General features: G+C 42.5%; 1 protein-coding gene across 2 annotated transcripts in view; it reads left to right on the forward strand.

Moving 5' to 3' along the window:
• The first annotated feature begins 991 nt into the window (after nucleotides 1-991).
• FMN1 (formin 1) overlaps nucleotides 992-26,984 on the forward strand; it is a 212,106-nt gene continuing 186,113 nt past the window's right edge. For both annotated transcript variants that reach the window (XM_077322951.1, XM_077322952.1), the window contains exons 1-2: nucleotides 992-1,122; nucleotides 20,152-22,091. In XM_077322951.1, coding sequence (XP_077179066.1) covers nucleotides 20,276-22,091 — 1,816 coding nt within the window. In that variant the 5' untranslated portion in view covers nucleotides 992-1,122; nucleotides 20,152-20,275. The remainder of the gene's footprint in view (nucleotides 1,123-20,151; nucleotides 22,092-26,984) is intronic.

Here is a 26,984-nt window from a genome sequence, read left to right on the forward strand (position 1 = left end):
GCATTGTCCAAGGAAGAAGTCCTTCACTTTTTTCCCTCTTGCATTGAATTCTTTGTTTTAAACCACCCTTCCAGTTGACTGCTCCCCATAGGACTGAAACCACAGGCAAATATGCTTTGAGGGGAAACATGGAGGGTGAGGGTGGTACAGGAACCCCCTTGCAATGCCACAGCTCACAAAACATGCAGTTAGCTTCATAGTCTGCTCTTGAATCCAAAGCTAGTAGCACAATTGCTATGAAGGCAGTCTTGCTATAAGCTGTTAGTACTGTGCTGATGTTCATGGTTCGTTTCAGTAAGGATGCTGTTCTCCCACTGGGAATCTTATTGGTAACCTTATAAAACCCAAACTGACAAGTCACCCAGTACCTGATTGGCCCTCATTCAGGAATGGCCAGGTAGTTTAAACCCAATCAGGAAGCAGCCCTTAGCCCGGAACGACTTAATAAGGAGTCAGCTTTCCACCTCCAACTTCCTGCTGATTTTAGAAGTTTGCTGGGTGAAAGAGGAGCCAGCCTCAGAGCATGCCGTACTGCCAGTAAGTTGCCCTGACCTCCTGGCCACTTTCAACTCAGAGGATATGCAGAAGGAGTGCTGGGGCAGCCTTTTGGAGGTGGGGGAGGGCTGCAGAAGGCACAGAAATGGCCCCCAGTCGGCCCTCTGGGATTCAGGGTGCAAAGGAAATGCCTCTCCCCTGGAAATATTTACTCATGAGTAAGTGATGGCTCTCACCCACAAATGGCCCACCCTGGTAGTTTATCCATAGAAAAGGACATACTTGGGAATTAGATATATTGTTGTAGCTACGTGAGTGTAGCAGATGTTTGGCCAATATTGTGTCACATTGCTTCCCTTCAGTAATGTGGTTATACATTCTAATCACTTGTATACCACATAATTCCTCCAAATGGTACACAGACACTCAAGTTTCCCACTGCCAATCTACATCCATTTAACACAAATACTTCGCATTCCACAGAGACATCAGGAACCATGGAGCACATCAGTATGTCTTATACTGAATCGGAGCATTGGTCCATCAAGGTCATTATTGTCTCCTGTGATAGGAAGCAACTCTCCAAGATCTCAAGTGGAGGCCTTTCATGTTACATACTGTCTGAGGGTAATTTTAAAGCTCAGTGTTACATTTGAATGTTCTTACTTTCAGTTTATTATTTCTGATGATGCAGTGCTGTTGGTTTCAGGCGTTTTCCTAACTTATTTTCATGTCATTATGATATGTTTAAGATCTGTGTAAAAATCAGAGACTATATGCATTCTCTTTAGCCATAGTTGGTGTCCTTCATATATGCAGCAGTAATACAAAAGTATTACAAATGCAATGGTTGAAAAGGGATAAGTATGCAGGTGCATGGTTTCCTGGATTAAAACAAGCAGTCTACATTTTGCTTGAAAAGCAAGAGGTGGCTATTGTTTCTAGGGACTAGTGATGCACACTGGACATGATAAGAACTTCTACTCTGTAGTTTCTCAATAGAGGAAGAAGGGTTGGTTTTAATACCCTGCTTTTCACTACCTGAAGGAGTCTCAAAGTAGCTTACTTACAATCATCTTTCCTTCATCTCCCGACAACAGACAGACACCCTATGACATAGGTGGGGCTGAGATAGCCCTGACAGAACTGCTCTAGGAAAACAGTTCTAACAGGACTGTCACTAGCCAAGGTCACCCAGCTTCCTGCATGTGGAGGAGTGGTGAATCAGACCTGGTACTCCAGAGTAGAAGCTGCCATTCTTAACCACTATACCACACTGGCTCTCAGATTTTCTGGGCTGCACTAGAAGTTTAGAGTAACAAATGATAACTCTGAATTTTGCAAAACCATGCAATATTAATGTACAGTCAACTAATGTTATCTAGGTACTTCCCTTTCAATGGAAGTTCAGGTGGCTCACATAGTGAATATGGGATTTTTAGCTATGTAGAATTAAACAACTGGCCCCATATCTGTCTCCAAATGAACTAGCCAAAGTGATTCATGCAATAGTCACCTTCAGGTTGGATTACTGTAATGTTCTCTATGTTGGGCTATTCTTGGGCCAGTTCTGACAGCTCCAACTGATCCATAATGCAGCGGTGTGACCCCATATTGAGCACACATGACTTCCAGGGCTTCCAGTGGAGCACCGGATCATGTTCAAGGTTGGGTCTTGACTATTATAGCCCTTAGCAGCCTGGGACCAGTGTTTCTGTGAGATTGCCTCTCCTAATGTGCTCCCCATTATGGTCTCAAACAGTGAACCTCCTGGTGGTCCCTGGTCCAAGAAAAGTGTGCCTTGCAGTAACCAGGGCCAGGGTATTTTAAGCCCTGGTTTCAACCACGTGGAACACTCTGTCCTTTGAAATCTGGGCCCTGTGGGACTTATTACAGTTCTGCAGGGCCTGTAAAACTGAGTTGCTCCACTGGGCTTACGTTTGACAGTAAGCACCTCCCATTATTGGTCTCCACCCCACTTCCCCTCATTAAGCAATTTATAAAACCTCTGGGTTTGTTTTGTATAATATTAAAGATTTTATTAGTTTTCAATACTTTTTATGAATATTTATTGTTGTTAGCTGCCCTGAGCTCATTGAGCGATGAGGGGCCTACAAATTGAACTTTATTTATAAACTAGTAAGCAAGCCTGCTGCAGGGGAATGCAGCGGGCGCTAGGTGCTTACTTGAGTCGTCGCGGGCTGGTCGGCGGCAGGTTGGTTGGCAGCGGCAGGCTGGTTGGCGGTGGTGATCTTCCGGCGGCGGCGGGCTGACACGGCGAGAGGCGCGGAGCGCCTCTCGCCACGTCAGCCCGCCAGGCAGGGAACCCCCGGCAGCCGCGCTTCGCGCGCCTGCCGGGAGCTCCCTGGGTCGGCGGCCTGATGCGGCGAGAGGCGCTCTGCGCCTCTCGCCGCGTCAGGCCGGGGGGAACTGCGAGCCGCGCTTTGCGCGGCTCGCAGTTGCTGGAGCTGGGAATCGGAGGGACCAATCGGCAGGCGCTTCGCGCCTGCCGATTCGTCCCTCCGATTGTCTGTCGTGAGGAAGGGTCCAATCCGGACCCTTCCTCATCACGGACAAAGCCCACCTCAAGGGGGCTTAACGAATTATATAGTCCGTGGCGCCCGTGGCGCCACGGGCGGTTTAAAGATGATAGTTTACTTCCATCTAAACAAGCATTTCTTGGTGTTAAAAAGCCACTTTCCTAAGCTGCTGGTTTTCAGCCTCTGTTCTGGGAAACCCAGGACTTTCCTAGGTGCTGATTGGTAATGGCTGACCAGTCTCCCTGAAGTGGCTGGTCTGCCACTAGCAATTTTCCATTGCAGTGCAGGTCTGGTGAGGGGTGTTTGAGGGGTGCAAAGTAATGATGAGGCACAACTAGAGTTGGTTCAGAACATTTCAGAAGCTGGGGACATGCCTCAGAATCTTGTGTGAAGGTTGCAGGTTATAAACGAGGCACTGGTGGTGCTTGCTCTGTGTATGAACACTTTAAAAACACTGTTCTGTTAATTATATTTTCTGAGAAATATGAATTTTCAAAACACTGTGACTAGAAAGCAATTACAATGCTGTGCTTATTGCTGCTGCCACTATCACACACACACACCGTGCACAGAAGAACAGAGATTGTGATTATGCTGGGATCATCACAACCTGGCAACCCCCCTCTTTTCCCCACTCATCTGTAGTTTGACTGCGGAGGACAAGCCTTTAAGGATTATTGGGGGAAGGGGAATGCAGAGTTTTTCAACACTTATGGCCTAGATTAAATATATTTTATGAGAAAATTTGTATGCTGTATCTCCAGAGACTTTGCTATAGGTTACATAAGGTGCATTTACAAACATCTGTCTGACTGGGAAAAAATATAGGCATGTGTTGAGTTTAATAGAACACAATGTCACATGGATGCTCCCCGATTTAGCAGGGGCTTCTGGCTGTCTACATGTGTAAAAATCCCTGTGTGAAGGCAGCCTTAGGAGAAAAAAGTGTTATTCACTAATGTAGCTACTCCATATTGGATCTCCTTATCTCATGGGGTTTCTTTTTTCCTTAATTTTTTTTGTCTTTGACTCTTCCCCTTGCTTCTCGAGCTAAACTAGATGTGATGGTGGCGACAGGGCCAACTGATGGCCAACAATGCTACTTTAGAGGAGAATTGCATCATTTTAAAATTGCCATGAGGATGCGATCCTGATTGTGCCAGCAGAATTGTGGCAACAGGTATTGCAACAGGCAGTCTTGCCCCCCCCACCCACTCCAGTGCCTTTTAAAGTGCCACCCATGGGGACCCTGTTTTGATACTTTTAACAGTGTGGAGGCTGGGTTTTAAGCAACACTGATAACTGTAGTGGAATTTTCAGTGGACTCTTCAAGGTATTAGCATAGATTTCTCCAGTACACCTATACAGGGCTGTTGAATTTTCACTCCAGTCTGAGTTTTAATTTGGATTTCTTTCAACCATCGTTGTGGAAGGGGCTGTGACTTCATGGTAGTGAATCTGCTTGGTTTGTGGAAGGGCTGAGGTTAAAGAATCAGGTGCTAGGTGATATGGAAGTTCTAATTCTATGGAGAGCTCCTGCTGGTCTAAACTGGCAGTACTGACTTAGATGGACTTAGAGTGTGATCAGTATGAGGCAGCTTCATGTATTAATGTATTGAATGTGTTCATTCTTCACATTTGGGGTTCTTAAGCTTATGCAGAACAGTTTTTAAACTAACTAATTTATTAGTTTTTCTTTGCCTGTCATGTTAAGGTTTTTTCCCAATAATGCCAAATGTATTTATTACTAGGGACCAAGTAATAAAGGGACTAGGTGTACTTTTGGGGCCAGGGGGAAGGCTTCCTACCTCCCACCCCCGGCAGCAGCGCGGCCTTCCCCCCAGGCCCAGAAGTGCACTGGTGTCCTCCTCGAAGGCTGGACTCTGAGGCATTGTACGATTTTGAAGTCCCACTTCCAACCCAAGGGTAGCCAACCTCCAGGTGGGGCCTGGTGAGCTCCTGGAATTACAGCTCATCTTCATAGTATAAAGGTCACCCCCCCCCAGGCAGAAAGGGCTACTTTGGACAGGATTGTGATAGAGAAGAAACATTTAAGGCCTCCCACACAGGCTGTTGTTGAATTGAAAGACTTGAGGCCTACTGCACAGGGTTGTTGTGCAGATGAAACAGGAGACAAAAGAACCTCCGCAACGGCATCCAGTTTCGTCTGCACGCTGTGCAGTGGCCTCAAATCTGCAGAGAGTTGCAAAGAAGAAAGACACATGGCTTGGTGGTGTCTAACCCCCAGCCAGAGCAGTATTTTAAGTGAGAAAGGGCTGTGGCCTCCCTGTCAGCCATTTGGCAGAAGGAGAAATCCCCCCCCTTCAAAAGGAATGCCCACCCCCATGCCCTGAGGCTCCCCTGCGTTGCTCTCGGAAACGCCTCAGCCAGGGGCTGTTAAAGGCTCCTTCGCAGCAGGCCTGAAAGGGGGGGGGGAGAGCACTCACCAGCCTCCTGCCAGCTTCGCACATTCCAATTGGCCCCTCACCCGACTGGCTGGAATTCTTATCAGTCCTGGCAAGGGGCCAATCAGCGCCTTCTGCTATCCTGGACTGGCCCTGCCCCTTTCTCATCCCACTTAGGCCTTAACCAATTATTTATACCACTTCCAGCGGTTTACAGATTATGAACTGCAAGCCATTATAAGAGTTGTTTTGAGCTGGAAGTATGTTTTGATTTAATTTGATTAATTTTATTATCTCAGCTTTCCTTGTTGCTTACAGCAGCTTAAAAACCAACACTTAAAGTATTTAGGATAAAATGAATATATATGTAAACCAATATATGTAAATTTTAGACCTTTTGGAGAAAAATAGCTTTTTTTTCTGACGCAAATGAGATACACTCTCAGCACAGAATTATATAATAGCGAAGAGTGGTGAGCCTAGGCATATGCCATAGGAGGTGGTCTCCAAAAGGTCTAACATTTACATATATTGGTTGGAGCCATAATTTACAGATCCCATTCAACCACTCAACTACACTTTATAATGAGTTTAGATATTTTATATAGAGTGTATTGTCACAGTTCTGACCACTGAGGAAGACCCAGTAAGGTTGAAATGCGTTTGGTCTTATGTGCTGTTAGTTCTGTATAGTTTTTATGTAGTTTTTATTCTGTTTTAAATTGTGCACTATAATAAATAATTAACATTTTACATCATTTTATTGTACAGCTCAACTTCTGAGTTCCTACAACTTGTAGTGTTGCCAGGTACTGTGCAGCAGCGATGAAAATTCTCAATAGGATGGTCAGTGCCAAATGAACTGCAGAGCTGTGCTTAGAGTAGTTTACTGTCTGTATACATTCTTACTGCATGTTTTATTTTGTATGATACTATATTTTAGGATGTCCTAAATTCTGGTTTTAACAGATGTATCACATCGTTTTGCTGGTCTATGACCGAAATAATGGCTCCTACTACTACTAATTAAAATGGCCATGCAATACCTCCTAAAATTTCTAGAGATGGTTCTCCCTCAGCTGCTCAGGAAATCTGTTCTACAGAGTGGGAGCTAACATTAAAAAGGCATGGACTCTAGATGTTGCCATACAAGCTATCCCATAGGGGGAAAGAGGCAACTACCATGTGGCAACTAGCATCTAACATCCTAACTACTACAACTGGTGCACAGTGGCATATTAGAAGAAAGATCATTTAGATGTGTGGGCCGTAGATAACAAGGTGCCTTAAAAGTCATAGGCAGCACCTTGAATTGATCTAAGGCAGCCTTTGTCAACTTTTTTTTACTGTTGAGAGACCCCTGAAACATTCCTCAGAAACCCCAAAAGTGGTGTGATAGTTCAGAATATGGTTGGGAAGCAAAGCTGTGTGCATGCTCATCCAGTGCCCCTCCCTTTCACACTCCTCTCTGGGCCCAGCTTTAGCCATTTTGGGAGGTGGGGTGGGTCAACATGACCATGTATGGCCATATCACCCAATAAATGTTTAAGAAATTTAAAAAAAATTAAAAAATTAACTCCCACCCATTCAGGACTGTCATGAAATGCCAGGGTTTTATGAAACTCTTGTTGAGAAAGCCTGACCTAAGGATTGGGATTCCAGGTTGCCTCCTAGCACCTTGGGAGGATTTGGAGTGTGGGGGCAGTTATACTGGTGTCAGTGCTGGTCATTTAGATCACTCCTGGTGAAAAAGTAAAATGACATGCCTGGTGCAAGGCTCTAGGATTCACCAAAACTCTGTGTGTGAACTGGTGCACATCACTTCTGGCAAAAAATTAGAAGTGACCTTATGATGTTGCAACATTGTCACACCCACCCCATTTGCCCCCATGCCCTTCCCTCTACCAGCTAGGATGTTTCACACCATAGCAGGATGCCTGGCATCCCTAAATTTACCTGGAAACAAGCTGTCAGCCAGTATAGTTATTTTATGGTAGGTGGAATATGCTTCCATTGGTTAGGCCAGACAATAATAGTGCTGCCTCATACTGAACCAGCTGGATTTCTGTATTATCTTCAAAGGAAATCCATCATAGAACACATTATTATGTTCATGTCAATGCTCTTTAACAAGAAAAGCTAATACAATGAAGTTACTGCTTTTCCAGATGTTATAGGTATTAGATCAGTAGCTTCTTTCATGGTATGCATACTATGACTGCAAGAAAAATTACTTTAAGTCCCACTGCTAAAAAATGCATTATAGAATCATATAAAAAAAGTTAAGGTATCCCCTGTGCAAGCATTGGGTCATGTCTGACCCTTGGGGTGATGCCCTCTAGGGTTTTCATGGCAGACTCAATACAGGGTGGTTTGCCAGTGCCTTCCCCAGTCATTACTGTTTTACTCCCCAGCAAGCTGGGTACTTATTTTACAGACCTTGGAAAGATGGAAGGCTGAGTCAACCTTGAGCTGGCTGCTGGGATTGAACTCCCAGCCTCATGGGCAGAGCTTTCAGACTGCATGTCTGCTGCTTTACCACTCCGCGCCACAAGAGGCTCTTATAGAATCATATACATGTTTGCAAAAACAAAACCACACAACCTTGTGAACCTGAATGAATAGCTTCTGTTGAAGCTTTATTTTATGTCATCATGTAGATATTTATGTGTTGTCAGAGAATCCATAAAAAGAGCATGAGAATATATACATCCATGTATGTATTCAAATACTTGACTATCATTTCTTTGTGCCCTGCATAACAGAGTTTGCAAGTAATTAAAAAAAAAACCCTTGCAGTTTCAATACTTACTTGTCTGGCTTCTAACTTGTTTACATTTTGTGTCTTTTTTGGACAACATCTCTTTAAAGTATTTTGTGTTCTTAATTTCATTGTGGCTTATCTTGGTGATCTCTAGGCTTGTTTTGAGTTGTCCAGTAGCTCATTGTATCATCCAGACAGCATTCATAAATCAACCTAATTACTTTATACTGGGGAGTATATAACATCATACTTGCAAAGAACACTGATATTTATTTATATGTGTCATTTGTATATTGCCTTTCTCCACAAGATACAGGCTGTCTGGTCCATTGTTTTTTTTTTTCAGCACTTATGTTGTAGTCAAATGGGAAAAATTTTTAAATGTAAGTTAGTCTTTCTTATAAGTAGGAAGATTAAGAAACTGTTGCAAGCATAGCACATTTGCCCATAGCATAACACAATTATTTGTGGGACTATCAGGGTCATCCTGCAATAGTGACTATGAAGGGAGAAGCTATCTGTCTCTTTGCTTGGAAGTGGGGACAATCTGAGCAGTTGGCTTGGTCTGGCACTTCAAACTTCTGTTGACTTTCTTATTCTTGTAAGTGGTACTGGAGGATATGTAGGGATATTGTCTCTCTGGTATGTTCATCCGGGGGGGGGGGCAGTGAAGTGTTCTTGCTGTCTGTTGTTAGTTTTGGGTGAGGAGTTGATTATCATAGAACATTGTAGGTTCCATGGTTATTGTACCACTCTTTCTTGGAACCTTCTGTATGGTAGTATAGGGCTTGTGGTAGGTCAAGTGAGTTTAAAGATACGGCAAGGAGTGGCTACTGAAACCCTGGTTAAGATATTAAATAACAGGTTGGAAGATGTTGTCAGTAGAGCTGCTCATATGGTTGCCAACCTCCAAGTGGTACCTGGAGACCTCCTGGAATTGCAACTGATCTTCAGACAACTAAGATCAGTTCACCTGGAGAAAATGGCCACTTTGCAGGTGAATTTTATGGCATTATACTTCACTGAAGTCCCTCTCCTCCCGAACTCCTGCCCTCTTCAGGCTCCACCCCCCAAGTCTTCATATATTTCCCAACTCAGAGCTGATAGCCCTAGTTGCTGCCCAGTGTTCCCCCACCCCTCAGACAGAGCCCTGGTTCCTTGCTTTTCTATGGGAAATGAAGGAACTACAGAGAGTTGTGAGATGCCTTACACTGCTGGTGAAATGCTCATGCTAAATCAAATAGTTTCAGCCCTTTATGAGCTGATGATTATAGAGCCAAATATATCTTTTGTTTTCTCTGTCCATTGTATCTGCTGAAACTTGGCTAGCTTAACAATTAGAGTAATTTATAGAGTTGAGGGCCCTTCAGGAAGTTTCTCAGTTCCGAAGGGCCTGCAAAATGGAGCTCTTCCACTAGGCTTTTGTTTGGGGCCAGTAAACGACTAGCAACACCATCAAATGGCCCTGCCCCAAGACTAACCTAACCCTGGAGATGGAAGGACATAGAAACTAATTATTTTAACTGATGCAGATCATATTTTAACTTGTTTTAAAATTGCTAAATATTTAATATATTATTAATTTTAATGAAGGAAAACCACCACAAGCAGGTACATACCAGGAGAGGTTACTCCTGACATGGAATCAGTCGGATAGAATTTTTGTTGGATTTTTTTGCGGACACAGGCTTAATCCTAAATTCTGGGTAAAGCTATTTAAGATTTCCCCCAAAATGCCTATGATCCAATCAGATTTGGATACTAATCTGACTGCATGTCAGGCAGCAGAGATCTGTGGTACTTGTTAAGGATAGGGACAGGCCAGTCCTGATGGGTGCTGACAGGAAAATTGGAGTTGTGAAAGCAACCTCATAAATAAGATTATTGTCTTTCCTGTCTTGTAAAATCTTAGCAGGAAGATGTTTGGGACCAACTGACTAACATATTAAACCAGTCTCAAACAGATAAAAACATTTTTTCCCTGGCTCATGGAAGCAGGGTGCAATTAGTCCTTTACTAAAAATACCTTTTTTACACAAATGATCCCAACAGCCAGGTGTGTAGATAAGGGTATTTGGGGAAATAACCCACTTTGAAATATACCATGCACTCTCTCTGAATTGACAACATTTAAAAAAAAATGTCTCCAACCCATTTCCTTAGTGGTCCCCAACCTGCGGGCTGCGGCTCCCTCTCCCCGCCCCCCCCCGCAGTAAAAAACTTCCCAGGCCGCAAGTTTGCGGCCCTGGAAGCTACTTACTGCGGGAGGGCGGGGAGAGGGAATCAGGGCTGGGCCGCGCCCGCGGGGACCGCGCCCGCGCGGGCCACGCCCACGTTTCGGCCCGCGCCCGCGGATCAGGCCGCGCAGGCGCGGCCTGATCCGCGGGCGCGGCCCGAAACGTGGGCGTGGCCCGTGCGGGCGCGGTCCCCGCGGGCGCGGCCCGATGCCCTGCCGGTCCCCAGCCTAATAAAGGTTGGGGACCACTGCCTTATAGAGATAAAAGGGGCAGTATGTAAATGGTTCTTCATCAGATTGCCTCATGAAGGACTGAGAGGACAGGCTGCCAGAAAAGGTCTTGTCATGTCAGTTAGTTCAGGGGAAGGAGACGGGAGGAAGATAAAAGTGTGTGTTCCATCTCACTTACCTTGATATCCGTTTTCTGTTATTCATTGTAAGACATTTTGCTGCAGCTTGGCTGAGTATGTACCTATAATGTACAGAGTGCCTTTTACTTACGAAAATACATTCCATATATTCACTTCCCACAACATCTAGAATTTGGAGCCAAAGGACCAAAGAAGGCATTAAGCTCAGACAAACATCACTCTGGAACATCTCACCAGAGCAAAAATGAGAAATATTGTATATGACCAAATAAAGCCCAGAATTTTGTCCAGTTTCACTTCCCTTTGTCTTGTTTGGTATTTTGTCCTGTGTGATATTTTGACCCTCAATGTCAACTTTTTGGTGTCAAGGGGGGTTTCTATGGAAAGAAGGCAGAGAGTATGATTCTTCTGCTTAACCCTAGGTCCTAAATACCCCCCAATCCTGTCATGCAATGAGAACTCCTTGCAGCTGAGGAAAAGTTAGTCTGGATGCCAGCCATTATAATTTAGTCCACCGTGAATTTTCAAGGTGTGATTCATAAACAGAAGTTATTCATAATCTAGTAGTTCATTTGTCCCTGCATTGTATAAGAAATGGCAAGTGCGGTGTGAGGCAAGCAGAGTAGTAAGAAAAAGCCCTTTTCCCATCATTAAAAAAGCAAATACATGGAGAAAGGAGTGGCATTGCACCTATTTACCATGCTCTAGCCTTGATGTACAATTGCCAGCCACAGCTGGCAACTGATGAGGAGAAATCTGGGGTGCAAAACTGGATGTGATATCATGACATTAGAGCAACATCGAGAAGCTCCCATAATTTTCCCCCTGTTGGCCTGTGAATTGATGGCAGAGAACAGGGGAAGACTCCCACTGTAGCAGGATACCTACCCCTCCAAAACTCCATGCCTTAATTCAAAGATTGGAACTGAGCCTAGATACAAAGCCAATGTATACATAAGGACTATCTTCCTTCTTTCACATTAAAGAAGGTAAGGTTAGGGTTAACTGGTGTTATTGTATTCCCCTGTATTGCATTGTATTTTATGGATTGAATCATTCAGATTAAAATCTATAGTCCTTTAGTGGTTAAGTACTGTGATGTAACCCCCTTCAAGGATCGCTGCCTTGTTGTGGCAAGGGGGCTTGCGTAGTTCAGTGAAGCTATGAGCTATACCGTGCAGGGCCACCCAAGACGGACAGGTCATAGCTGAGAGCTCTGACAAAAGGTGATCCACTGGAGAAGGAAATGGCAAACCACTCCAGTATCTTTGCCATGAAAACTCTATGGACAGTTCCAATAGGCATAACGATATGACGCCGGAAGATGAGCCCCTCAGGTCGGAAGGTGTCCAATATGCTACTGGGGATGAGCAGACGGCTAGTACAAGTAGCGCCAGAATGAATGAAGCGACTGGGCCAAAGCCGAAAGGACGCTCAGTTGTGGAAGTAACTGGTGGCGAAAAGACAGTCCGATGCTGTAAAGATTTTTATTCCATAGGAACCTGGAACGTCAGATCCATGAATCAAGGTAAGCTGGACGTGGTCAAACAAGAAATGACAAGACTGAACATCGACATTTTAGGAATCAGTGAACTAAAATGGACAGGAATGGGTGAATTTAATTCAGATGACCATCAGGTATACTACTGTGGACAAGAATCTCGCAGAAGAAATGGAGTAGCCTTCATAATCAATAAGAGAGTAGGAAAAGCAGTCTTGGGATACAATCCCCAAAACGACAGAATGATCTCAGTTCGAATCCAAGGCAAACCATTCAACATCACAGTGATCCAGGTCTATGCCCCAACCACTGCTGCTGAAGAGGATGAAGTTGATCAGTTCTATGAAGCCCTACAACACCTTCTAGAAGCAACGCCAAAAAATGATGTGCTTATCATCATGGGGGATTGGAATGCTAAAGTAGGAAACCAAAAGATAACTGGGATAACAGGCAAGTTTGGCCTTGGAGTACAAAATGAAGCAGGGCACAGGCTGGTAGAATTTTGTCAGGAGAATACAATGGTCATAGCAAACACTCTTTTCCAACAACCCAAGAGACGACTCTACACATGGACATCACCAGACGGTCAACACAGAAATCAGATTGACTATGTGCTCTGCAGCCAAAGATGGAAAAGTTCTATCCAGTCAATAAAAACAAGATCAGGAGCTGATTGTGGTTCAGATCATGAGCTTCTTGTTGCAAAATTTAGGCTTAAATTGAAGAAAGTAGGGAAAAGCACTAGGCCACTCAGGTATGAACTAAATCATATCCCCAACGAATACACAGTAGAGGTGACAAATAGATTTAAGGAATTAGATCTGATAGACAGAGTGCCTGAAGAACTATGGACGGAGGTTCGCGACATTGTACAAGAGGTAGCAACTAAAACCATCCCAAAGAAAAAGAAATGCAAGAAATCAAAATGGCTGTCTGAGGAAGCTTTACAAATAGCTAAGGAGAGAAGGGAAGTGAAAGGCAAGGGAGAAAGAGAAAGATACACCCAACTGAATGCAGAATTCCAGAGAAAAGCTAGAAGAGATAAGAATGCCTTCTTAAATGAACAGTGCAAACAAATAGAAGAAAACAATAGAATGGGGAGGACCAGAGATCTTTTCAAGAAAATTGGAGATATGAAGAGAACGTTTCATGCAAAGTTGGGTATGATAAGGGACCAAAATGGTAGGGACCTCACAGAAGCAGAAGAGATTAAACAAAGGTGGCAAAATTATACAGAACAACTATACAAGAGCGAGCTTAACATCCCTGATGACCACAGTGGGGTAGTTACTGACCTGGAGCCAGACATCCTGGAATGTGAAGTTAAATGGGCCTTAGGAAGTCTGAGCAATAATAAAGCTAGTGGTGGTGACAGCATTCCAGTTGAACTATTCAAAATCTTAAAGGATGATGCAGTAAAAGTGCTACACTCAATATGCCAGCAAATTTGGAAAACTCAACAATGGCCACAGGATTGGAAAAGGTCAGTTTACATTCCAATCCCAAAGAAGGGCAATGCCAAAGAATGTTCAAACTACCGCACCATTGCACTAATTTCTCATGCTAGCAAAGTTATGCTCAAAATCCTACAAGCTAGGCTCCAGCAATATGTGGACCGAGAACTTCCAGAAGTACAGGCAGGATTTCGAAGAGGCAGAGGAACTAGAGATCAAATTGCCAACATACGCTGGATCATGGAAAAAGCTAGGGAGTACCAGAAGAACGTATACTTCTGCTTCATTGACTATGCTAAAGCCTTTGATTGTGTGGAGCACAACAAATTGTGGCAAGTTCTTAAAGAGATGGGAATACCAGAGCATCTTATTTGTCTCTTGAGAAATTTATATGCAGGTCAAGAAGCAACAGTGAGAACTGAACATGGGATCACTGACTGGTTCAAAATTGAGAAAGGAGTTCGGCAAGGCTGTATACTGTCGCCTTGCCTATTTAACTTGTATGCAGAGCACATCATGAGAAATGCGGGATTAGAGGAGTCACAAATTGGGATCAAGATCGCAGGGAGAAATATCAACAACCTCAGATACGCAGATGATACCACTCTAATGGCAGAAAGTGAAGAGGAACTAAAGAGTCTGTTGATGCGGGTGAAGGAGGAGAGTGCAAAAGTTGGCTTGAAACTCAACATCAAGAAAACAAAGATCATGGCATCCGGCCCTCTCAATTCCTGGCAAATAGATGGGGAAGAAATGGAGATAGTGACAGATTTTATTTTCCTGGGCTCCAAGATCACTGCAGATGGGGACTGCAGCAAAGAAATTAAAAGACGCTTGCTCCTGGGGAGGAAAGCTATGGCAAATCTAGACAGCATCCTAAAAAGCAGAGACATCACCCTGCCAACAATAGTGCGTTTAGTCAAGGCTATGGTATTCCCAGTTGCAATGTATGGCTGTGAAAGTTGGACCATAAGGAAGGCCGAGCGTCAAAGAATTGAGGCTTTTGAACTCTGGTGCTGGAGAAGACTCTTGCGAGTCCCTTGGACTGCAAGGCGAACAAACCGGTCAGTCCTAGAGGAGATCAACCCTGACTGCTCTTTAGAAGGCCAGATCCTGAAGATGAAACTCAAATACTTTGGCCACCTCATGAGAAGGAAGGACTCCCTGGAGAAGAGCCTAATGCTGGGAGCGATCGAGGGCAAAAGAAGAAGGGGACGACAGAGAATGAGGTGGCTGGATGGAGTCACTGAAGCAGTAGGTGCAAACTTAAAAGGACTCCAGGGAATGGTAGAGGACAGGAAGGCCTGGAGGATCATTGTCCATGGGGTCGCGATGGGTCGGACACGACTTCGCACATAACAACAACAACAACTGTGATGTAAACTAACAGTGCAGCATAAAATGATACTAGAAAAAAAATATTTTCACATGTTCTGTAACAGATTTCTTATCTTTAGGTCTCAACCATAGATCTTGCAGAACAGTTTTATTTGTTTTTGCAAGCTCTGCAGAACAATTTGAGGTCCTGTAGGGCTCTGATCTCATTAGGCAGAGTTACACCAGGCCAAGGTCAAGGCCAAAAAGTCCCTGCCCCTAGTTGAGGTAATTTCTATTTCTTTAGGGCCAGAGATACTAAGTAGATTTTGGTTACTTGACTGTAACTACATCTCAGGGGGATGAAGTGTGAGAGGTGGCCCTGTAGATACGATGGTCCCACACCATTTTAGGGCTTTTAAGACCTTGAATCTGTTCTGGTCTTCAATCTGGAACAAATTCAGCTGGTAGAACGCTGGTGATATATGCACTCTCCATTGGGTCCCAGTTAGGACCTGCCTTGCTGCATTTATAGTACTTATGGCCTGTCATGACAAAATAGCATTTATATCAGACCCAGTTCAACACCACTGAGTTAGCTGTTCAGTATATAGAATGAATTACTGTTTCAAAAGGGCCATTCACTCTTGAGGCTCTGTGGGTTGGTGCCAGATTAGATACGTTTACATACATACATGAGATAAGGTTACAGACAGTGTGAGGAGTTGAGAGAAAATGGGACAAAGCTATTAAATTTGTCTGTCTGACTGGTAACCTTCTCTAATGGTTCTTTCCCATAATATGCATATATATGCTTTAGGGGACAGTGATAGAACTTCCCATATGAGGAATGGCTGAGGGATTTGGGAATGTTCAGCTTGAAGAATAGGAAGTTAAGAGAGGACATGATTGTTTTCTTTAAGTATTTGAAAGGTTGTCATGTAGAGGGGGGCCAGGGAAAAGTTCCTGTTGACAGCAGAGAATAGGAACTGCAGTAATAGGTTTAAACTACACGTAGAATGATATTGGCTAGATATCAGGAAAAAAAGTTCAGCAGTGGAATTGATTGCCTAGGGATGTGGTGATTCTACATTGAGCAGGGAGTTGGACCTAGATGCCCTCTATGGCCCCTTCCAGCACCACGATTCTATGATCTGTGCTTCTCAGTTTTCAGGCTATCATGCAACCCCCACCCCCAAACTACTGCCCCATCTCTGTGCCATGAGTATGGCACAGACTCTTAGCTCAACATAATACTTGGATAATTATTCAGCCCCAGTGGTGTTGCATGTGGTAAACTCTATGTCTGATCATTGAGTAACTGCTTTAGTTCAAAAAGGGTTATCCCTAAATCCCCCAAATTCCTTGTGCAGCTGTTATATTAGGGTAGCATCTGGATAATTTCAGATGAGAGGAGTTTGCTGGGAAATGACTAGTAATGGCAATCACTGGAAATAGAGGTAAGCCATGATCTTTATATGTTATTTAATCATCTTCCATAAACTCATATTAAATGTTTGTAGCTTATTCCAGTGTTTTAAAGTTATGTAAAGGTAGCAGAACAGTGTGCTTTTTGAACAAAAAGCACAGTGTACTTTGAACTGAAGTAGAGCTGGAATGGAATATGTCACTTGGAGAAATTAAATTAGAAAGAAGCATAATGTAATTACTGTGTTGTTAGCTTCCACAATGCTGTTAGCACACACTCATACATCATATCATATCATACCTTATGAATAAAATGTTTAACCAGATAGTTTCCATGTGTGTACTGTAACCAAGAGAGCCTACGATTGTCTGGCAGTCAAAAGGTCCTGCTATTTAGCATTATCCAGGGTGTACCATGAGGATGCAAGTTATAATTTGTTTGTGCAGTTAAGAATATCTTTGTTTTAATTAACTTTAAAAAATCCATTTCATTTTTGATGTGGGACACATCTTCTGGCATGCCTCTCCCCGCCCATAAAGCATTCCAGAAGCTGGAGGGCCCAGCCAGTGGCCACACTGGACCCTGGGGCCAGGGCAGCCCTTGCGTGACGGGCTGGGACTGAGGCAGCAGCTTCCCTGCCCCCAAAATCAAGGCAGCGGCCACACTAGCTCTCAGGATCATGGCACACTCTGCCCCACTCCCAAGATATTTGTAGCAGCTGCACTGCCCCCTGGGCATTTGCTGCACAAGCTGTGGGCCCGAGACAGCAGAGAAGGAGCAGGTAAGTGGGAGGGGGGAAGGAAGTGAGTGAATGCACACATGCATACTTGCATGTGTGCATATGTGACCCATGGGGGTCAAGGCAGCAGCGGAGGACCAGGTAAGCAGGGGGGGAGGGAGGGAGTGTGTGCGCATGTATGTTTGATTGCCTGGAGGGAGGGAGTTTGGAAAACCCATAGGTAAAGGAGTAAACGGGAGGGGGGAGGGGGAGTCTCTCTCTGTGTATCCTTGTGAGTGAGAGAGTAGAGAAGAGGCAGGGATGAGGTTGGGAAAACAACAGGTAAGGGGGAAACTGGGTGGGGAAGGAAAGGTAGTCTCTGTATGTCTGTATGTGTTTGTTTGCGAGGGAGGGAGGGAGGGGGCCCTGAAAAAGTCGCGTCAGGGAAGATATGTGTCTCACGTACCCTCTGAAAGTCAGACTGTCAGGGCAAATTTTTTTTATAATACTTGTGCAAGTTGGGATGACAAATATCTATCACAGTGGGACTTGTCTTTTTCAGTAGAAGACCGTGGTGATTCCATCTTTCATAGAAAACTTTACAGAGAAAGCTATACCAAATTCCTGAGATCAGTATTTTCATTAAAAATATAAAATGAGGATAGTGGCCTTGTTTAGGCTCTGTTGTCACGTAAATCCTTGGGATGATGTCAGCTGCACTCATAAATATACCATTAGCAATATTTTCCCAGCACCACTGCATCCACACATTGTAGGCCTGCAGAACTCTTCTAGGTGGGCAGGGGCCTATTGGGTTTTGGCCAACAGGAGGAGGTGGATTGCTCTGCAGAAAAAGTCCCTTGCATCCATTCTGACTTGCATGTATATTAGCAGGAACAGGATTGAGTGGTTGGTGTTGTGGTAAGAGTGGCGGCTTCTAATCTGGTGAGCCAGGTTTGACTCCCCACTCCTCCACATGCAGCCAGCAGTGTGAACTTGGGCTTGTCACAGCCCTGATAGTGTTGCTCTCACAGAGCAGTAATATTAGGGCTCTTCCATCCCCACCTACTTCACAGAGTGCCTGTTGTGGGGAGAGGAATAGAAGTTTATAAGCCACTTTGAGACTTCTTTGGGTAGAGAAAATCAGGGTATAAAAACCCATTCTTCTTTTTCTTCTAGCCAAAGCAGCCTCTCCTAAGGATACTTAAATCTACTGACTGAAGCTATGAATGGGCAAGGCAGATCTTTCTACAAACCTGAAAAATGCCCTAAGTTTGAAGGGAAATTTGAAATCTTAAAAAAAAAACATTGAGAGGTAAAACCCCAAAATAATAAATGGAACATCTACAGATTTAAGCAGATTTAAGCAACAGATTAATTTGCTAGGCAGCCACAGATTCCAGGTTTGATTCTGGCAGGCAGGCAGAGGGGACAGGGCCCTTTCCAGTCCTAATTTAGTCGTTGAGGGAGGACTCATTGGAGTCGGGCCTGGTTAGAGTTGCCAGTTCCAGTATTGAAATTTCTGAAGATTTTCTGGGGGAGTCTGAGGAGAACAGGGTTGGTGGTAGGAAGAGGCTTCAGGCAGATATAGTGCCAAGGAGTCCACCTTCCAAAACAGCATTTTCTACAGGGGGACAGATCATTGTTTTCTGAAGTTCAGTTGTAATTCTGGGAGATCTCCAGGTATACCTGCACGTTTGCCAGACCTAGACCTAGCAGCAGCTTTTGGGTGATTAAATGCCACTGGACTTGCTAGCTGCTTGCTACAGTTCAGCAGCAGCCACCCTATGAAAGCCAGCATGGTATAGTGGTTAGAGCTTAGATGCATGAAGGGCAGTTCTATCTAAGCCTATGGTTTCTGTCCATTTAGCAGCCCCTAGGTTGCACTACTGATGTCATCAGTGAAAGCTATTCCCTTCAACAATCTTATGCTTTCACAGAGCTGTCTGTGATTATCCTGTCTCTACTGCCTCCACCCCACCATTACTGATAGAAATGGAAATTCCTCTTCCTCCTCAATCACCCCACTGTGATTTCCATTAGCAAGCCATTCTCCCACTACCACTGATTATTAGGCACAAGTCAATGTGACTTGTGTGCTTGATTTTCTCAAGCATTCATTATAAGCTGAATACCCGGTGCTGGAAGTCTGATAAATAGTCTCATTACAATCAGTCAAAGCAGGCAGCTGGTACATATCTAAATCAAAATTGCTTTTTATTCTATTTATTCTATTCTATTTGCATGGATTTGCGCTTTACCTTAGATTCTGATCTCAATAGTAATCTATTGTTTAGGAAAGGTTAAGTAGAGTTAAATGGTGTTGGAAAGCTATGCCACAAAAATGGGTGAACTTTTATTCAGTCTTCCTTCATTGACTGGAATATTAATGTTCAGCAAAGTAGCTGAAATGTTCAGGAGCTATGATGATAATGATTTGCGATGTGGAAGGTAGTGGAGTTTTCTATAGAAACGTGACTGATATTCTGGAATTGTTTCCACATGGAAACTTGTCTGTCCCCTTCTGTTGCTGACTTCCTCCAGCGACTAGACTTTCTCTCATTCCATCTGGTGTTCCTAAGTGAACACTGCCTTCTGCCTTCTGTTTTAATTGTTGTTTTATTTTCATGTATACTTAGCTTTGGCTTGATTGTTTTAACAATGTGTTTTTGTTTGGTTTCAGTTGCTTTAATATGTGATTTTATTGTGTGTGCTTTTAATTTGTCATCTGATCAATGCAGAAAAATGACTATAAATTATCTTGACGATAATAATTACACGAAATGACAATAGCATCACAGTTCTTGTGACAAAAGCCATTAGCTTGTATTAAAGAAGCCGTGTATTTTATTTTTATTGGGGGGGGGAGTTAGGGAGGCCAGTCATAGTTGATTTTGACAAGCTTCTCTTTTCCCTTTTAACAGGAAATATTACCATAGAAGATTAGTCAGATGCCTCCTTTATTTTCCTTGCATCACATGGTGTGTCATGCAAGGCTAGAAATACTGGCCACATAACTTAAATGCATGAAAAAATTAGGCAAATACAATGGAAGGCACTCATACTGTACTCCAGTTGCACAGACCCATTATGGAGCTTTGCTACGTCAGTTTCTGTCTCCCAAAGGGAAAAATCAGAGGATTTACGTACAAGGGCTGCGTTACTCTAGACAGATCCAATAAACGTTTTCATAATTGCTATCAAGTGAGGGAAGACTCACAGGCAGCAGGAGCAAGTGGGCAATCCTATGAAAACATTGGAGACATCTTCTTCAAGCAAACTCCTACTAAGGAAATTCTCGCTGAGCTGTACAAGCTAAATGCTGAAAAGGAGAAGCTATTAGCCACTTTGCTTAGTTCCAGCCACATCCTGGGAGTTACAATGGGAAATCAGGACGGAAAGCTGGAAGGAGTGTCTCAGAGCCTTGCATATAAAGATGAAGATAACCTGGGTAACAGGAATCAACTAGAAGCTTTTGGGGGCTCTGTGGAAATTAAGCCAACCTTGAAAAACAAAAAGGCAAGGAAATTTAGCAAACGGAGAGAGAGCATAGAAGATTTTATAAACAAAAAAATCAAAAGAAAGGTCCCTGTAGTTTTGGATCATTCAGCACTGGAAAGAAAAGACATTCTCTTGGGATGTGACAAACTGACTTCTGCCAAACATCCTGGTGATATTTCTTCCAGTTCTCTTCAGGCAAAGACAGAAGGCAAAGATGATTTATTAGCAAATAAGAAAAAAACACTGGAAAGATCAAGAAGAGATTGGCATTTGTGTGAGGACAGTCGGTCCTTGGGCTCTGATACAGAACCCTCTGTTTCTTTTTCTGAATATGACAATGATGTACTGGGACACTGTTTTGCACATTCCAGCCATAGTCTTCTTGACGATGTAGAGGATACTCTTAATGTCATGCAGGAGCAGGCAAGCCACCTTAGAATGCACCCTTGCCAAGAAATAGCACCCAACGAATCTGAGGCCTTTGATATGGCTGCGGCATCAGAAAGACTGCACAGTAAGAATCATATTGCAGAGATTGGTAACATCAAACCTGTCAGAGACCTGCCAAAAGTACTAGATTCAGAACACTTACAGAGAGCTTTAAAAAACACTGTAGAGTGTGGTCAAAGAATGTACAGCAGCAAAGAATGTATTAATAGTGTAGTTGCCACTGAGATTCAAGAGAAGGAGTACGAAGGCTCTATTCAACAATATAAAAGAGAACAACAACATGTTATTGATGAATCATGCAAGCTAGCGGGTGCAGTCAATAAAGCCCTACTGAAAGTTATACAGAATGACAGGTTGGATGAAACCGTAGAATGGAAGAGATTGCCACATATTACAAAAGCAGAAAGGAGCCCACCAAGCTTGGGATATGAAAAAAAACCTGCATTCCCCCAAGAGAGCAGCAAACCTTTGTCCTTAAGCTTGCCAATAGGTTTGTATCCTGATATTTATCAGGCAAGGACTAATGTTAAACAAGAAGATAAAAGGCAGCCATCTCCTCCTTTAGCAGCAGTTAGTAATGTTTTTAATAATTCATATCCAGCATCAAATACACACAAACAGATGTCTCCTCCTTTGTCCTCGAGACTGCCTAGCCCACAGCTCCACCACAGAATACTTCCATTGCCTACGCCAGACACTGCAGAAGAATCTGGGCTTAGCAGCCCTCAAAGTTCAAACTATTATATTACAAATCTCCCTTTGGATAGAGATTTGGAAGCACACCCTCCCAAGTGTTTTGAACCTGAACATTCCGGATTCTTTATGAGGCAACCGAGCCTACGTCAAGGTGCTCCAGAGGACCTTTCTGGAAAAAGCATTCGTACAGAAAAAAATAGTATCCAACTACATTCAGGTTAGTAAGATTTGAAATACTTTAAAGTATCTGGTAAAACAAAGCCAATTTTTATCACTAAGTTTTCTTGTGTGAATCCTATTGAAATGAATAGGACCTGTACAGGACAAGCTTGTCTTAAGTCATAAAACATGTGCCTCAAGAGTTATTTTTAATCGGGACTAATTATTTATTTGGGATGAAATGGATATTTTGAAATATTTTATGAATGGATTAAATTAAAAGGTCATTATTATGCTTAGAGGTTAAGCTGGTTTGCATTGGTGGAGTTTATGAGCCAGGATGACAACAGCAAAATGTAAGTGAAGGTACAACTGTGACATAGCATCTTTGTGACGAACTTGAAAAATCACACACAAATCATTCTCTGGAAGTACTCACTGTCTCAAGCACACTTCCAGATTCTAGCGGTCAGTCAACAAATCTATGTTTATGGCACCAGTGTTATATAATACCCAAACTTTGAACCCAAATGTTAGAAAACTAATGAACTGTCTATCTCTAGCATCTGTCTATATAGTGAGGAAAATGCTCTCTGGTGAAGATTACACCAGATTATAATACTTCAGTGCTTCTCTATATAAATTCCCAATATAATGCACTGACTAGGACAAATCAGACTAGGACTACACCCTAGATTGTAAAATCAGAGGTTGCTTTATGCTCTGCATGCTTTTAGAGAAAGAAAACTGAAGTTACTGTATTTTAGGAGCCATTGTTCACAAATGTTCAAGTGACAGTGTCCTAAAAGGAGAAAGTTCTAAATCCACTTCTCTATGCATTCTTCCTCCCAAGGGTTATATCCAAGAGTGGTTATAAATATGTTTGGTTATGTTAGCCCTTATAGCAAATTTGCTCTTATGATATTGATAGCATATTTGACATTTTAATGACATATTAAACAATTCAAAGCTTGACTGGAATGGTAGCCACAAGCATGACATTGTGAATCACCAAGATTTCACAAAGCTGGTCCCTAACTTCCAGATGAGAGGAAATGTAACTGTTTGTTTCTTCTTCTAAAGAGCAAAAGTGCAAATAGCAATTAAAGCAACTGATATAAACAGAACTTAATATTCAAGTCTATAAAATAGCTTCAAAATCACATAAAATAATATTTATTTATTTATTTATAATTGTATTTGTTGACTGCCACTCGCGGCCCGGCGGCTCATGGCGATTTACAATAAAAACATTAAAGCCCGCATAAAACCCAATACATATTACCAATTTTCCTTTACACAAGGACTTGAGGAAAATTCAGTAAGGTAGACTGTAGTGTGAACCCTTTGCTATGACTCTAAGAGGAGCAGTATTGTCCTAATCAAAGTTGCACTAAAATTAGATCTATTGAAGTTGATGGGATTAGAATGAACTAACTCTTTTTAGGATAGCCTTGCATGGGCACTTGTGTCTATGCACAAGATTTTACAGATGCTTTATTGGTGATTAGCAATACAGTTCATAGTGCATAAAATACAACGGGCTCTAGAAAACTGGGGTTGGTTATTTCTATATTTTTTCATGAAACTAAAATACAAAATGCGGAAGTGTTTGCAGGATGATAATCCTCCCAGGGCAAGAGATGTGGACCCCTTCCACATGTTGGCCCACAGTGATTATAGTCTTTTTGGTTGTTCTGGTTTTAGAATTTGTGAAGTTTTTAATGGTGTTATTAGGGTGGGGGTCTGGTTTTTAAATTTTTGGAGGTTGTAATCATCCATTATATAATACCACACATTGTATTTGGATTTATATTGATATGCAAATAAATTAACAAAGAAAGGTGGGACACGCTGTCTGGACAGTGATGCTCTGTCTTCTTGTTTTTCTGGAATTCTGGTCTGCTGGTGGACCTTCTGACAGCACCTGGGTTTGGGCCAATGTATGATACAGAGTGTTGTACCAGATGGGCCATTGATTTGATCCAACATGACTTCTCTTATGTCCTTATGTTTGGGGCAGTGACGCTCTGTCTTCTTGGTGCTTAGGAGGCCATAGTGGGAGGGCTTCTAGAGTTCTGGCCTGCTGGTTGACCACCACAGCTTGCATTTTATGTATATGGAATGATAATTTTACAACTCTTATTAATATCAATTAAAAATATGCATGCAGGAGAACAGTATCCTTGGTTGTATTTAAAGTTGCCAGGTTCCTGTTAGGAGTGGATATCTCCAGCTTCCAGCTCCAGTTTCCAACCACCACTCCAGAAGTTATCAGAAGAAAATATACTAAAAAAAAATCACTGTCAGCATGTAGGGAAAATCCAGGTTAGCTCAGACCTCCCTAGGAATTGCTGGAAATTCTATAGTAAAGCCATAAGAGTTCCAGTAATTCCTACAGAATTCAGTAATTTCTCTATAAATACAGTAATTCCCCAGAAAGTGACATAACACTATTGTGTTGATGCATCCTGTGCCCCTTTCCCCCTACAACTCCTGCCAGTTGCTGACTTGCTTCTAGTTACATTGTATTCACTGTTGAATTAGGTGTTGTTTTTAGTTTTAAAACTGTAATTTTATTGAGTTTACTGTACTATAATATTTATAATTTTTAAAATTGGTCAGATACATGGAAGCTCTCTGCTTAATCACTTAAATTCTTGCATATCTTAATTAGATTAAGGATAAAAAATGTTTAGCTGCATAACTGATAATTTCTTTTTACAAATTAGGCAGTCATCTGAAATAGAAAAACAACAACATCAGTATATTTGCCACTATTTAATATTTATCCCACAACAAAAATAGCTTCCTTGTTATTTAACCGGTCATAAAACAGAAATTGTGAACCAGACTTTCACACACTGATCGATGTGTTTACTTAAATAATTATTGTCATTCTGGCAGATATGCCTCAGGAATTCTTAGATCAATTCCACAGGGCAAAAATCGCGCTGCCTCCTGCTTGCAAATGCATGGTTGTGAGCTGCGCATTTGCAAGCCTCAGAGGAGACCCCCTCCCGCATTTCCCCTCTGCCTCATCGCAGCTTTTTGCTTAACGTTGAGGCAGTAAGGGAAAACAAGGTGAACTTCTCCCCCTACTCCTTGGCTCGTCAATCACAGCAAGCCACCAATCAAAGCACAGTGGTTGTCTCAGGGACTCAAACTTCTGCTTCCCCCGAGCCCCGAATTTTTTAAAGCGCATTTCCGCATTGCTATGCAGTAATGCCACAATGTAAATGCATTTGAAATAAAAAAATCAACGCTTACATGTTGCTATGGAGAAATGACACAATGATAAGGCACCCCCCCCTTTTTTGGGGGGGATTCATGGTGTTTCAGACTCTGTTTATGTTCGGGTAGAGTTGTGAGAGCCTGGATATGTTAACTGGACCCTGCATAGTGATTGTGTGTAAACAATAGGCTTAAAAACAAAGAGCATAGACACCTAGCTGATTGGGAAAAGCCTGCTTCATCACGCCCCCCCTCTTCCCTATTCATTCACCTCTGCTAGAAAACACAAAAATTTGTGCTTTGCCTGCCCAATCCCCAAAAGACCGTGGACACTTTAGAGAAAATTTTACTTTGATTTAGGCAAAGTAGCAGAGTTGGATGAAATTTAATTCAGCCAAGATTGAAGTCTTCTGTCTGGGTCAACGTGTAGAGACAGGTGATACAGTTTCCAGTACTTGATAGAGCCCATAAAATATGGTGATAAAATATCTCATTCCAACAAAACACTCTTAAGGAAAATGTATACTGTTCTTGCTACATACATGTGACTTCCTAGTAAAAGCCAATCATTGAAACGTAGCCAATTGAGTTAAATTACTCAGTGAAAGCTTAGAAGCAGCTTAGTGTAACATCCTGATCACAGATTAACAACTCTGTCTTCTGTGGGTCAAATGGATCATGCGTTCTTACCAATTTCATGTTCCATGAAACATTTTTAAAAAGCTTACTTTGACAGTTTTCTACAAGAATTTGAAAACAAGGGAAGAAAGATATAAAAATTATATTCCTGCAATCAGGTATATAATATAAATCAAATTGAGAAATGATTTATTAAACTAAAATTACCATTGTGCAATCAAAATATTTTGTTGGAATGGAGAAAGGAATATATTATGGAATTTTATGTAAAGGTAAAGGTATCCCCTGTGCAAGCACCGGGTCATGTCTGACCCTTGGGGTGACGCCCTCTAGCGTTTCAATATGGGTTGGTTTGCCAGTGCCTTCCCCAGTCATTACCGTCTACCCCCCAGCAAGCTGGGTATCATTTTACCGACCTCGGAAGGATGGAAGGCTGAGTCAACCTTGAGCCGGCTGCTGGGATTGAACTCCCAGCCTCACAGGCAGAGCTTCAGACAGCATGTCTGCTGCCTTACCACTCTGCGCCACAAGAGGAATATTATATAGCCAGTTACAAATGTTAATTTTTCATACATAATATGAAATGCTACATAATACAGGGTTGTTTTTTTATTTCTATATTTTACTTTCATGTGTTTGGTACTTGGATATATATCTGGTAATGTAATTTGGAATATTTAATACCTCTTTTAACAAATTGTGAGTCAGAAATAAACTTTTTGTTCTAAAAATGCAGGATTGGAAAGAAACAAATGAATTATAACTAGCTAACATAATCAAAGCTTTATCTCCTAAAAAGAATTGGTATACTAGATTATAATGATTATGTAAGATGTCAGTACTGTAATGTGTTAAGGGATGTTTTTGGCAGCAGCTGTACAGAAGTCTGGCTTCTACTGACTAAACTGATGGGCTGTCTTGAAATGCTCACACACATTATATATTAAGAGTAAGGTTGCCAGATTTGGTTTGGGGAATTCCTGGAGCCTGGGGGAGCTGGGCTTGGAGAGGGCATGGAGGTCATTGTGGTATTATGCAATAGAATCCAACCTCCAAAGTAGCCATTTCGTCTAAAGTT

Source organism: Paroedura picta, chromosome 2, assembly GCF_049243985.1.
Source record: "Paroedura picta isolate Pp20150507F chromosome 2, Ppicta_v3.0, whole genome shotgun sequence".
NCBI classification, from domain to species: Eukaryota; Metazoa; Chordata; class Lepidosauria; order Squamata; family Gekkonidae; genus Paroedura; species Paroedura picta.